Below are 12,569 nucleotides of genomic sequence, written 5' to 3'. Positions count from 1 at the left end.
TACACACGCACATTGCTGCCTTCAACCAAGATGGCGGCAGAGGCTTCAGCCCCTTAGGGAAACCTCAGCTGCCATCTTGATTGATGGCAAACCTGTGCACGCCACAAAAAACAACAGAAAGGTAGGTGAAGCGTGAGGGTAGCAGGGATAGCGGGGGGATGGCAGGCAGCATGGAAGCTCCTGTCTTGTGGTCCACGGATGCTTAAGTTCCATGGATCGCGGAAGGGGAGCGGAGGGACCCAGGGACGGCTGGTACCCAAAGGCCCTGGCATGCCTGGAGCCAGCCCTGAATAAGACCTTAATTTGGTAGCACTCTTGACCAAGCTGACGTGTGGGATTTTGAATAAAACAATAAACTTTATTAGATACAAGATGTTAAATGTGATAGTAAATGAGTAAGTTGTTATTGTTCATATCCTACCTACCTATCCTACCCAACTAATCCCAATGAAATCCTCCTCCAAAACCCCAACCTTTCTAACTAGATGTTCTCTTCTTGATCCCTAATGCTATTATTATTATTTATTAAATTTATATCCTGTCCTTCCTCCCAGAAGGAACCTAGGACAGAAGCAAACCACTAAAAACACTCTAAAATGTCTTAAAAACAGACTTTAAAATGTATTAAAACAAAACATCTTTAAACATTAAAAAAATATTTAAAACATGTTTTTTAAAAAAGCTTTAAAAACATCTTAAAAAGCAATTCCAACACAGATGGAGACTATCTCACTCTGTCAAACCCAAACAGTTTTTCTCTTTTAAATTCCCCTCGGAATTCTCACTCACAGACCCCTCCCACCTGTCAGTCATACCTCATCTGCATCTACTAACATTCTATTAACACTTTCTTGCCTAAACACAATTTCAAAACAATTTTAAACACAATTTCAAAACAGTTTTAAACACGTAAATAATTCTGATTTTGTTAAGCCACCCTGGAATTTTTAATGAAGGCTGGCAAAGAAATATTTGAAATAAATGAAAATCGTTTTGAAACTAGTTCAGTGCAACCCAGTGTATTTTGAAAAAAAGAACAGAGATATGATTTTACAGCAGTATTTCAGCAACCTATTCAGAATGGATGGCAAGAAAATATTTGGGATAGAGGTAATCCCCATCAGACTCTTACTATATGACTATGGCTTTGACAGCAAGATTATTATGGAATACTGATAATGGAAGATTGGATATTGAAATTACTGGACTTAACAAGACTACTGAAGATGGAAGATGGAAAATGGAACTAATAGGGATAATAGAACAATGGCTACTGAAATTATTGAACCTAACAGATTCTGATGTGATGGATTAATTGAAATGTTTATTTTGACTATGGTTATGACAATAAGATTATCATAATTAGTAATGAGATGGATTAATCGATATGCTTATCTGGAAAAAAAAATTGATAGATATATTTCTTAAAGAATTGAAACCTCTCTTTGACTTTTTGTGGAAAGAATAAAGTAATGTTTATGAGATTTGATGATTAAGTAAGATAACTACTGGAGGAAAGTGATTTTATAATATGACTTAAGAGACAGGATTGTTATATATTATAGACTTATAACTGATTTGATCTTTGACAAATGGGAAGTCAATATTTTACTCTTTATTTTTTATTTTTGTTTTTTTTTTTTTTCTTTTTATTTAACTATTTTTGATTTTGTTTTTTGTCTTTGAATGTTTTATGATTTTGTCTTGTATGTTTTATGAAAATCTGAATAAAAATTATTGAAAAAAAAAAAAAAGAAACTAGTTCAGTGCAGACAATTTGTATGTGATACAATGCATGAAGGAAAGAATGGGATGACACTCATTGGCCCCACCCTGGGTTCCATTCACGTCAATTGCCTCTTCTGTACAGAACCTACCTTGTGTGCAAGCTATATATTCATAGCCTCTCTCTGTATTTTCACACAGAATGCAGATCACACTTCCATACATGTGGACTCTGTACAGAAGTGCCCATCAAGCAGTGGCAGCTGGTGGCTCCGTGTCAGTGGAATCCGCTTCAGGTTTTAGTCAGAACTGTCAACCCGAAGTGGATTCCACTGCCCCACTGACATGGATCCACCAGCTGCCACTGCTATCAAGGTATAGGAGCTGGAGCTAACGAGTATGGTTTCTCTCCCATTGTACCTTCACATAAGTTGTCTACATAGAGCTATTGAGGAAAGCATTTCTGTGACATGAAACAGGGCTCTACTTTTAAAGTCTCCATGGGTATGTCTGCAGTAGCTCTTTGGTTTCTGATTCATAAAAATACAAATGTGAAGCAACATTCAGAATGCCCCAAATAGCATAATTTTGAGGGTAGTGTGAGCATAACATTGTAAATAAGGTGCTCCCATTGCTCTCATACACACACAAACACATGTAAAAACCTTGTGTATCAAGGAGATAACAAACCCATAGGCACACGTACCAGTCTGATCCAAAGAACCCTTCAGAAAACATCTTGAAAATTATTACTGTCAAAAATGTTTTGCCTTGAAACAAATAATTCTTGGCACTACCTGGTTGCTTCAAGGTTTAGTTTTCTTTAAAATATAGAAGCCAAGATAAGAAGGAAGTCTGGCCTTGGCGTCTATAATTTGTCTTCTTATATGATACTTTTCAGCTAGCCTGGACTGGACACCTGCTGTTTGAACCACAGAAGAGTTCTGAATTCTGCTTGGCTGTTTGTAGCATTAGGTTTCTGCACTCTCATTTTCATAATTGGGGACATCATCAGACACAGTGCTTTTAGGCAACACTAATCATCTGCATATCTGGAAAGAAACCATGCTCACTCTATGAAATGGGGAGCAAATATGCATCTGAAAGTGTCTTACACCAAGTCAGATACTTTTTTTAAAGTGGAGGTACTGAGGTTTAGGGATGGAAAAATCTGTCAGTCTTGGTTCTCTCAATTCCTCAGTTTTCCAATTTAAAATTCAGTTCTGCACATTTCTGCAGCAATTTGCATTTTTTTTAAAAAAAAATCCTCATGGAATTTCATCAGTGTTTTAGTGCAAATTTCTCCTAATAAACACAATATTTGTATGGAGGTTTGACTAATGTACACATTTTTGCAAGCAATTTCTCCTAATATAATTTTCATGCACACTTACCCCTAATACATGCATTTTTGTAAACACTCTTTGGAGAACAGCATCGCAAAATTCAGGTAAGTGTGAATTTGGAAAGATAATAATAATAATAAATTTAATTTCTGTGTCGCCTATCTGGCCACTGGCCACTCTAGGCGACGTACAGCAGTTAAAACACAATAAGATAAAATACAATAGTACAATATAAAAACAATAGAAAAACAGTACAGCAGCAGACAATGATATTAAAACAGGGTATTAAAACAGGATAGGAGGCAATTCAATCCAGTAATTAACCCTCCCCGGAAATCCCAAAGGCCTGTTGAAAGAGCCAGGTCTTTAAGGCTTTACGAAATGTATTTAGGGAAGAGGCGTGCCGGAGATCTTGTGGGAGGGAGTTCCAGAGGGTGGAGGCCGCCACTGAGAATGCCCTCTCTCTAGTACCCGCCAACCTGGCTGTTTTTGTCGGCGGGATTGAGAGAAGGCCCTGTGTGGCTGATCTTGTCGGGCGGCATAATTGGTGGCGTTGAAGGCGCTCCGTAAGATAAACTGGGCCGAGACTGTATAGGGATTTAAAGGTTAATACCAATACCTTGAATTGGGCCCGGAAAACAACTGGAAGCCAGTGTAGATCGAACAACATTGGTGTGATGTGATCCCGGCGGCAACTATTTGTAAGTAGTCGAGCTGCCGCATTTTGTATAAGTTGTAGTTTCCGGACCATTTTCAAGGGTAACCCCACGTAGAGCGCATTACAGTAATCCAAACGAGAGGTGACCAGGGCGTGTACTACCAGTGGGAGCTGATGAACAGGAAGGTAGGGTTGCAGCCTTCGTATGAGGTGTAGTTGATACCAGGCTGCCCGGCTCACTGCCGAAATCTGAGCCTCCATGGACAGCCTGGAATCAAGTACAACCCCAAGGCTGCGGACCTGGTCCTTCAGGTGTAAACTCACCCCACTGAACTTCAAGTCAACTTCTCCCAACCTTCTTTTGTCCCCCACAAGCAGCACCTCGGTCTTATCAGGGTTCAGCTTCAGCTTGTTCCTTCCCATCCATCCACTCACGGATTCCAGGCACTTGGACAAGGTCTCCACAGCCGACTCTGGTGAAGATTTAAACGAGAGGTAGAGCTGAGTGTCATCTGCATATTGGTGACACTGCAGCCCAAACCTCCTAATGATTGTCCCTAGCGGCTTCATATAAATGTTAAATAGCATGGGAGAGAGGATAGAACCCTGTGGCACACCACAATTGAGAGGCCAAGGGTCTGAAACCTCCTCCCCCAATGCTACCTGTTGAAACCTGTCGGAGAGGAAGGAATGGAACCACTGCAATACAGTACCTCCAATTCCCAATCCCTCCAGGCGATGTAAAAGGATACTGTGGTCGACAGTATCAAAAGCCGCTGAGAGATCGAGGAGGACAAGAAAGGAGAATTCTCCCCTATCTAGTGCCCTCCTCAAATCATCTACCAGAGCGACCAAGGCTGTTTCAGTTCCGTGACCAGTCCTGAAACCCGATTGGTATGGATCCAAGTAATCCGTTTCATCCAAGTGTGCTGACAACTGGTTGGCCACCACTCGCTCAATGACCTTGCCTAGAAATGGTAGATTCGAAATTGGGCGGAAGTTATTAAAAACTTGGGGATCCAAGGAGGGCTTCTTCAAGATGGGCTTTACAATTGCCTCCTTGAAGGCTGATGGCATCACACCCTCTTTCAAGGATGCGTTTACCACCACTTTGATCCCCTCGCCCAATTTCTCTCTGCAGCTCATAAGGAGCCACTATGGGCAAGGATCAGTTAGACAAGTGGTAGGCTTCACAGTTGTAAGCACCTTGTCCACATCCTCAGAAGGGAGAAGCTGAAACCGATCCCAACCTACCGGCATGCAACTGGCCAACTCTGGTTCATCCACTGTATCCATGGCGCACGGAATCGAGCTCCGTAAGTGTTCGATTTTATCAGCGAAGTGCTTTCTAATATGTCACAGGAGGCCTTTGACTGTTCCAAGGGTTCCTGAGCAACTGGACCAACCAGGCTTCGGACCACCTGGAACAGCCTCCTGGGACAGCACTCCGTGGACGCAATAGAGGCAGTAAAGAAAGCCTTCTTTCCTGCCTTTATTGCCACCTGGTAGGCAGCTACTGCTGCTCTAACCTGTGTCCGGACATCTTCGGAACGGGATTTCCACCACCGGCGTTCTAGTCGTCTCACCTCCTGTCTCAGACTACGCAACCGTGGTGTATACCATGGTGCCAGCTGAGTTCTATTCAGGTGGAGAGGACGTTTCGGAGCCACTTGGTCTAATGCCCTGGTGATACCATCATTCCACTCCTTCACCAGGGTTTCGACCTGGCTGTGTTTGAGTTCTCATATTGTTTCAGAAACTGTGAATTTGATAGATTTGGCTTTAAAATTGAACTGAATAAAATGTCTTCCCCATTCTTACTGAGGACTGAAAGGGTGATGTTCTGCATGTAAAGCAATGAGCTAGGCCCCATCCCAAGTGTCTAGGAATCTGTGTATCCCATACTGCATTAATCAGCAGTCTCTGGGGGCAAATGGGAGAGCATTGTGGGTTTCAGCCATGAAACCCACATTTTTTTAAAAGGGTGTATAAACCTCAGTCTATATACATTTCTTAGGAATAATATCTGGACTTGAAGAGCTTGCAGCTTGTTTTCCTGTTGATGTATTGATGTCAAACACTGACACCTCCAGCAAAGAAAAGTGCCTTGAAAATTTAATGCAAAATTAAATATGTTTTCCATAGAGCCACCACTTCTTATGCAAAGAAGTGATGAGACAAAGTGGAATTCAAAACTGTAGGAAGGGGGGGATAATCCTGTTATCAGCTTCTTTTATTGGCCTCTTCCTCAATAACACTAACACCTCCCATCCACATGGCAAGGCTGTCTACCTCCTCCTTTCCTACATCAAGGCAGGGAGAGAGAAGGCAGGGGACCCTGCTGGCTAAGAAAAGGAGGCAGGAGGAAGATGTAGGCTTGGGGGGGGCACATGGTATGATTTGCCCTGGACCCCTCCTAACCCCCAGGGATGTCTCTGGCATCACTGCATATTTGCACTGTTTTTATGGGTTTAAAACACATTCCCCCACCATATGAGCTTCTACAGCATAACGGCTAAAATAACCAGGAACTCCCTAGTTCAAATTCTGCCTCATTCTCCAGCTATTAGGCAAGCCATTATCTCACAGTCTCAGCCCACTCACCCCCACATTGTTATATGGGGATAATGCTACCAGCATACCTTAAGTATTGTTTGTAAGAATTACTGTAAGAGTGTTTGTGAAGCTCTTGGAACAGTCTGTGAAATATAATTACTGTAATTAACCCCAAGGTAGCCCTAGCTTTACATCTAATAGGGGGGCAGATTTTAGCTGTGTTAAAAATGTGCAAAGATTAAAGCATTTTCTGGTGAAGTAATGGAAACTTTTAAAAACTTTTTATTAAACTTTCTAGAAAGCAATGACAAATGACTCCCTTACATTAAAGAAAAAAATGCCACACAATTTATATTTAAAAAATTATCAGCACAAATTATTTAAGATTACACACTTAATAAGTATATAAACCAAACAATAGTAGTAATTGAAATATATTATTAGTTTTAAAAAAAAAACAAATTGATTAACTGCCTAAGTCAACACACAACCTGAAATATTGGATTTTAACTAATGTAATCCTAGAGACAACTGATAGAAAATGGAGTGTGAAATTTATTGATTGCACTGTAAACAAAAATCAAAACAAAACCTTGGTGATTTCCTAACTCAAGGCAAATTCCCTCGTCTCCTGCATTAAGTAAAGTCTTACATGCACCTTATGATGCAATCTTAAGCATGCTCACTTTGAAATAAATTCTGGTAATATGAATGGGAATATCTTCCACGTTAATTGCTATAATCCAATACAGAGTAAAGTTGCAATGCTCTGAACACAGTGGGACTTAGTAAGTACCTACAGGACATGGTTCCAATGGCTTAAGGCTGCAATTCAATACCCATGTACCCGAACTCAATGGAACTTACTTCAGAGTAGGCATGCATAGGACTGAATAGTAAGTGCACCTAACTCTGTATTTGTTGTGGTCCATGGATTTAGGATAATTTTTGTACTAAGTTTTTGTTTGATCTTAAAAACCGTCTGCAACTTCTGCAAAACTGCATATGCTGATATTCCTGGACCATATTCTAAAAGGACAAAAGGGAATTAAGAAGTTGAAAATCCAGCTAATAAATAAATCACAGGCACAGTCAAATACCACCCTTACTAGGGCCAACCAATGAGTTACTTGGATCTCTTCCTCAGGCTCCATGTTTCAAACTAAAAAGCATAAATAATTAAAAACAGTGCATCAAGTGTTTCAATAAAATAAAGATTATTTATTTAAAATGTTGAATATGAAAGGTTGTGATTGGAGGTTAACTGTGTATCCAACTTACAGGAAGCCAGATTTCAACTGAACATCAGGAAAAACTTTCTAACTGTTAGAGCAGTATGACAATGGAATAAATTAGCTAGGGAAGTGGTGAGCTCTCTGATACGGGAGGCATTCAAGAGGCAGCTGGACAGCCACCTGTCAGGTATACGTTAAGCTGAATGCCTGCACTGAGCAGGGGGTTGGACTCAATGGCCTTATAAACCCCTTCCAACTCTACTATTCTATGATTCTAAGCAGAACGAACGAAAGAAGAAATCTTCAAGTACTCACCATTGTTAAGATGTCTGTTAGTGCTACCAGATATGACAACCACAGCCTTAATCACAGGGCAAAGTGCTTTGATGAGATACATATATATCACAAAAGGTCACGTTCAGGGAAATCCATTTCTCAAATATCCACAGATGAAAGATCGCTTAATCATAATTGCACAGAAGCACAACCTACATAGTTTAAAACTGAAAGTACTCAAAATGAAAGAGCACAGAGGATTCCCTTTTATTCTTCGGTGAAACTGAAGCAAAACATTACTCCCCCCCAACTGAAGGGAACTCCGTGGGCAAGACAAGCATCCTCCGCAATGGAAAAAGGTTGCATTCACATGCTCTGCTCCAAAAATGGTACAACACCCAAATATTGGCCTTCAAGTGGCACTGTTTACTGTAACACCGAATAAGTCACACAGTCATTTCGTGGAATGAACACGATGCTTTGTTTCATCTGATTAATGATTTCTCTACCGTCCGTTCACATATGCTTTTTTAACACCCATGATGTGAGACCATATCCATGATGTGAGACCGTACGCAGAGTTTTTGAAGGGAGAAGTAGGAGGCAGTAGCCCTTGCACAAGGGGGAGGACATTTCTTTTCTGCTTTACAAGAAGTGGCTGTGTAGTTTTTGGTAAAAGCCATGTCTAGTCAAGGTAAAGATTAATCTGCAGAAAACCTGCAGAAGAAATGATGTTAGACACACTCATAAGAAGAAAAATAGAACATCTGAACTGGTTAAAGCACTTCATGGATAGTTTCTCACAACTGCATTGTAAAAGAGGAGAGAATTATTATTTTCATATTGCTGATGTGGTGTGTGTGTGTGTGTGAGTGCAGAGAGTACACTGGCTTGCTTAAGGATACAGAATTAATTTATAACTGAGGTGACCAGGAACTTCTCTTGGGGCCTTTTCGGATATAACGTGTGATCCCAGCTTTGCAACCAACTGTAGAAAATAATCATCCTAGAGAAGTCCAGACTGCCTGCTGTCTGCTGAAGTATTTAAATAATACTTGGAATAATAATGGAATAGTAGTTCCTGAAGTATTTTTTTTTAAAAATGCCTTTGGAAATGTTTTATATCCACTTTTAGACCAACTTTTCTTTCCTCCATCCATGTTACTGCTTTGTGCAGGGTCCCTTCATAATAATCACAGCTACACGCAGCTCACAGCCACACACTGAATAATCTGGCCAGGCTTGAATACTTATTTCAGCTTCTCTATCACTGTCACAATTTGATTGTCCCATCTCATTGTCAGAGATATTGCTTAAATTATTAAGTTCAGTGTCTACATGTTCATCTCCTGCTGCTACCAAACTGCTTGATGATGTAGATGGGATGCTTTCAACAGGATTCACTGTCTCTTCTCGCGCAGTTACAGAATTCTCGCTCTCCACAGCTTGGCTTTTTGAAGTAGGAACTAATAGGAACTCCATTCATTCTGACTCGCTCCAATCATCAGGAACAACAAGGAAGCAAGTTAGAAGACCGTTTTCAGTACCTAACACACACCCCTTTCATGCTGAATGGCTCATAGGATACTGGAGACATAGGGACCCAGCTCACCAAAAACTAAGGAGTCTAATACTCCCTGAGACCCTGAACAATTACACCCCTGTCTCTGCTGTTGTTTAATCTGTTTAAGTTTGAGGTTTTGTTGTTGCTGCTGTTGATGTTGTTTTATTTTTGTCATTTTAAACCACTCTGGTATTTTTTTAAATAGCCAACATAGAAGCATTTAAAGATAAATAAAGGATATGTAAATATAACTATGGTCAAACATCTTGCTGTCTAGCAAGTAAGCCTGTCTAGGGTGGAAGCTTATGAACATGTATTTGTTGCATTCATACTTCATGGGTTAGATCTCAAGAAGCACCTGCAGAAGGGGTTGGTTGAAAGGTGACTTTTGCCTAAAGGATGTGATGTGTGCTGCCACCCATAACATGATGCCTCCCGCTGTTGTGGTAAGCACTTTGCATAATTTTGCAGTGAAAGATAATGTGTTTAGGAGATTTTTTTAAAGAAAAATAAGAAAAATAATATCCTTGAAAATTTGGTTCAACCCTAACCTTAACACATTGGGGCTGCAATCCCATACACATTTACCTGAGTATAAATCCCACTGAACTACAACAGAATTTACTTCTCAGTAGACATGCATAGGAATATGTTGCAAGACTGTAGTCTTACACCCATTTACCTGGGAGTGAAGTCAGTCAGGCCCCAAACCTCTGAAGGAGCACCTTCACCCATATAGACCTCCCTAGGTGTTGAGATCCGCAAGGAAGCCTGCTTTCAGCTCCTCTCACTGCAGCAGAGGGTGGAGCACTCGGGCTGCTGGGTCACAGTGGCTCAAGTGGCCACAGTGGTTTATTTTATTTATTTATTATACTTGTATACCGCCCCATAGCCAAAGCTCTCTGGGCGGTTTACAGTAACTAAAAACAAATACAATTTAAAATACATCTTTTAAAAAACAATTTAAAACACAATTAAAAAATTTAAAACAATATAAAACACATGCTAAAATGCCTGGGAGAAGAGGAAAGTCTTGACCTGGCGCCAAAAAGATAACAGTGTTGGCGCCAGGCGCACCTCGTCAGACAGATCATTTAATAGCCAGCTGCTATGATTTAAGCTCTGTGAGGGGAACAGGGCATCTCCTAGCAACTCTCTGAACCCTTCACTAACTATACTTCCCAGGATTCTTTGGGGGAAGCCATGACTGTCTAAAGTGAAATAAATGTCTGGTGTGGATGTGGCCAGGGACAGCTTTGGTTTAAATTTGGGTGGGGGCTACATGTGCCTGCTGTAGAATAAAAAGATGGGGGAAACCCTGAAAAAGAATGATACTGTTCACAATGTTTTCCTTCTGGAAGTTTCCCTCTGCTGAGTGCCCACCCATCCAATTTCCTTCCCGCCCCCTCCCATCCCACTTCCTCCCACCCCCAGGTCAGTTTCACCTATCCTAAGCATGATTGCACAGGAGTAAATCCCACTGAACTCAAATGGCATGCAAATGATCAAACCTGCCCTCTCCTCTTCTTCCCTCCTATCCCCTCCCTCTTGCCCCTTCCCTCCCTTTCCTTCACCCCTCCCTTCCCCTCCTCCATCCCCTTCCAATCCCCGCCTTCCCCTCCCCTCCACCCTCCCCCTCCTCCATGGTCAATTTTACCCATCCTATGCATGATTGCATGGGAGTAAATCCCACTGAACTCAATAAGCATGCAAATGATCAAACCTGCCCTGCCCTCCTCCCTCCCTCCCATCCCCTCCCTCTTGCCCCTTCCCTCTCCTTTGCTTCAGCCCCCTTCCCCTGCTCCATCCTTCCAATACCCTCCTTCTCCCTCCCCCTCCTTCAACTCTCCTCTCCCCCTTCCTCCTTTCCTCTACCTTCCCCTCCCCCATGGTCAGTTTTACCTATCCTAGCCATGATTGCACAGAAGTAAATCCCATGAACTCAATAAGCATGCAAATGATCAGAACTGCTTTCTCCCTCCTTCTCCTCGCCTCTCCTTTCTTCCTCTCTTCCTTCTTCCTCCTCCCCTGCCCACTCCAGGCCTCCCTCCCCATGGTTAGTTTTACCTATCCTAAGCATGATTGTAGAGGAGTAAATCCCACTGGACTCAATAAATGATCAATCCATTCTCAGCAAACTTGCACAGGATCCCATTTCTTACCTCCTGAATTGAAAAGCAGAGAAATTCACTAATAGGCAAAAAATGGTGCCATTTAAGAATGTACCTATAGCCCACAAATATTTCAATCAAACTTTAAAAAGCAGGGAAATTGGGCAGCTATAGTGAATGCACCAGGGAGGCAGGAGACATTACCTCCTCTCTGAGATATTAGACTGCCCTACAAATCTGTCAAAATGCAAACACAATTTGGGTTGGTCTTTCACAGTCCAATCCACTTCCTGTGTAGCTTTGAAGAATTTGGTGACATTAGTGAATATACTCCTTAATCTTAGACATAACAGAGATTGATTATGATTACTCTGGTGTGATGTACTCTGCACATGAGCAGAGATTATTACTTTGCATTTTCAGAACTGAGCCATGCATTTCTGCCCTGGCTCAAATGAAACCTTTTTTTTTTTTGGTCTATTGATTGGAGTACTTTTTCTTTTAATTTAGAAGAAAAATGTTTTGGATAATGAAAAGTTACATTGATTTTAGGGGGGAAGGAAGCCTGCATACAACTGGAAGTAACTGCTACTTGTATTTTAAACGTGTGTGTGTGTGTGTGTGTGTGTGTGTGTGTGTGTGTGTGTGTGTGTGTGATTTTTTTGGCCAAGTATGTGTAGGTGTAATCAATGCAAGTACTGGTATTGCTTATTCTAAATAAAGGTACAGAAAATCATTCTTGTGCCCTCTTACATGAAAGCTCTTCCCCTGCTCATAGATAAGCAGAGAATAACTGATTTTTTATTTTTATTTTTTTTAGTGAGGAAACGGGTCACTCTGCCCATGTGTAATGGCACACTTAATTAAAGAAGTGCTGTGCACAGTCCTATTGTGATGAAAACAGCAAGGTTGAAAATTGCAGCCTTACTAAGTAAAAAAATGTCCAGGCACCACTGCCCCACTATACGAAGGTCATGGGATGGCAGTGCATAAGAGGCCCTTGTGGAATACCCTCTCGTCTGATATGTGTCTGGCCTTGCCACTGTATACATTTTGACATCAGGTCAAGACACAATTTTGCGCAGGCGTTTGTGGATG

At 41.3% G+C, this 12,569-nt stretch overlaps 1 protein-coding gene across 1 annotated transcript in view; it reads right to left on the bottom strand.

Moving 5' to 3' along the window:
* The window catches only part of TNIP3 (TNFAIP3 interacting protein 3), a 145,846-nt gene that overhangs the window by 110,634 nt on the left and 22,643 nt on the right, over window positions 1-12,569 (bottom strand). Inside the window, exon 2 of the mRNA XM_061582942.1 lies at window positions 7,197-7,314. Within this exon, the coding sequence (XP_061438926.1) occupies window positions 7,197-7,314 (118 nt within the window). The remainder of the gene's footprint in view (window positions 1-7,196; window positions 7,315-12,569) is intronic.

Source organism: Rhineura floridana, chromosome 9 (assembly GCF_030035675.1).
Source record: "Rhineura floridana isolate rRhiFlo1 chromosome 9, rRhiFlo1.hap2, whole genome shotgun sequence".
Lineage (NCBI taxonomy): Eukaryota > Metazoa > Chordata > Lepidosauria > Squamata > Rhineuridae > Rhineura > Rhineura floridana.
This window is presented reverse-complemented; position numbering and strand designations above follow the sequence as displayed.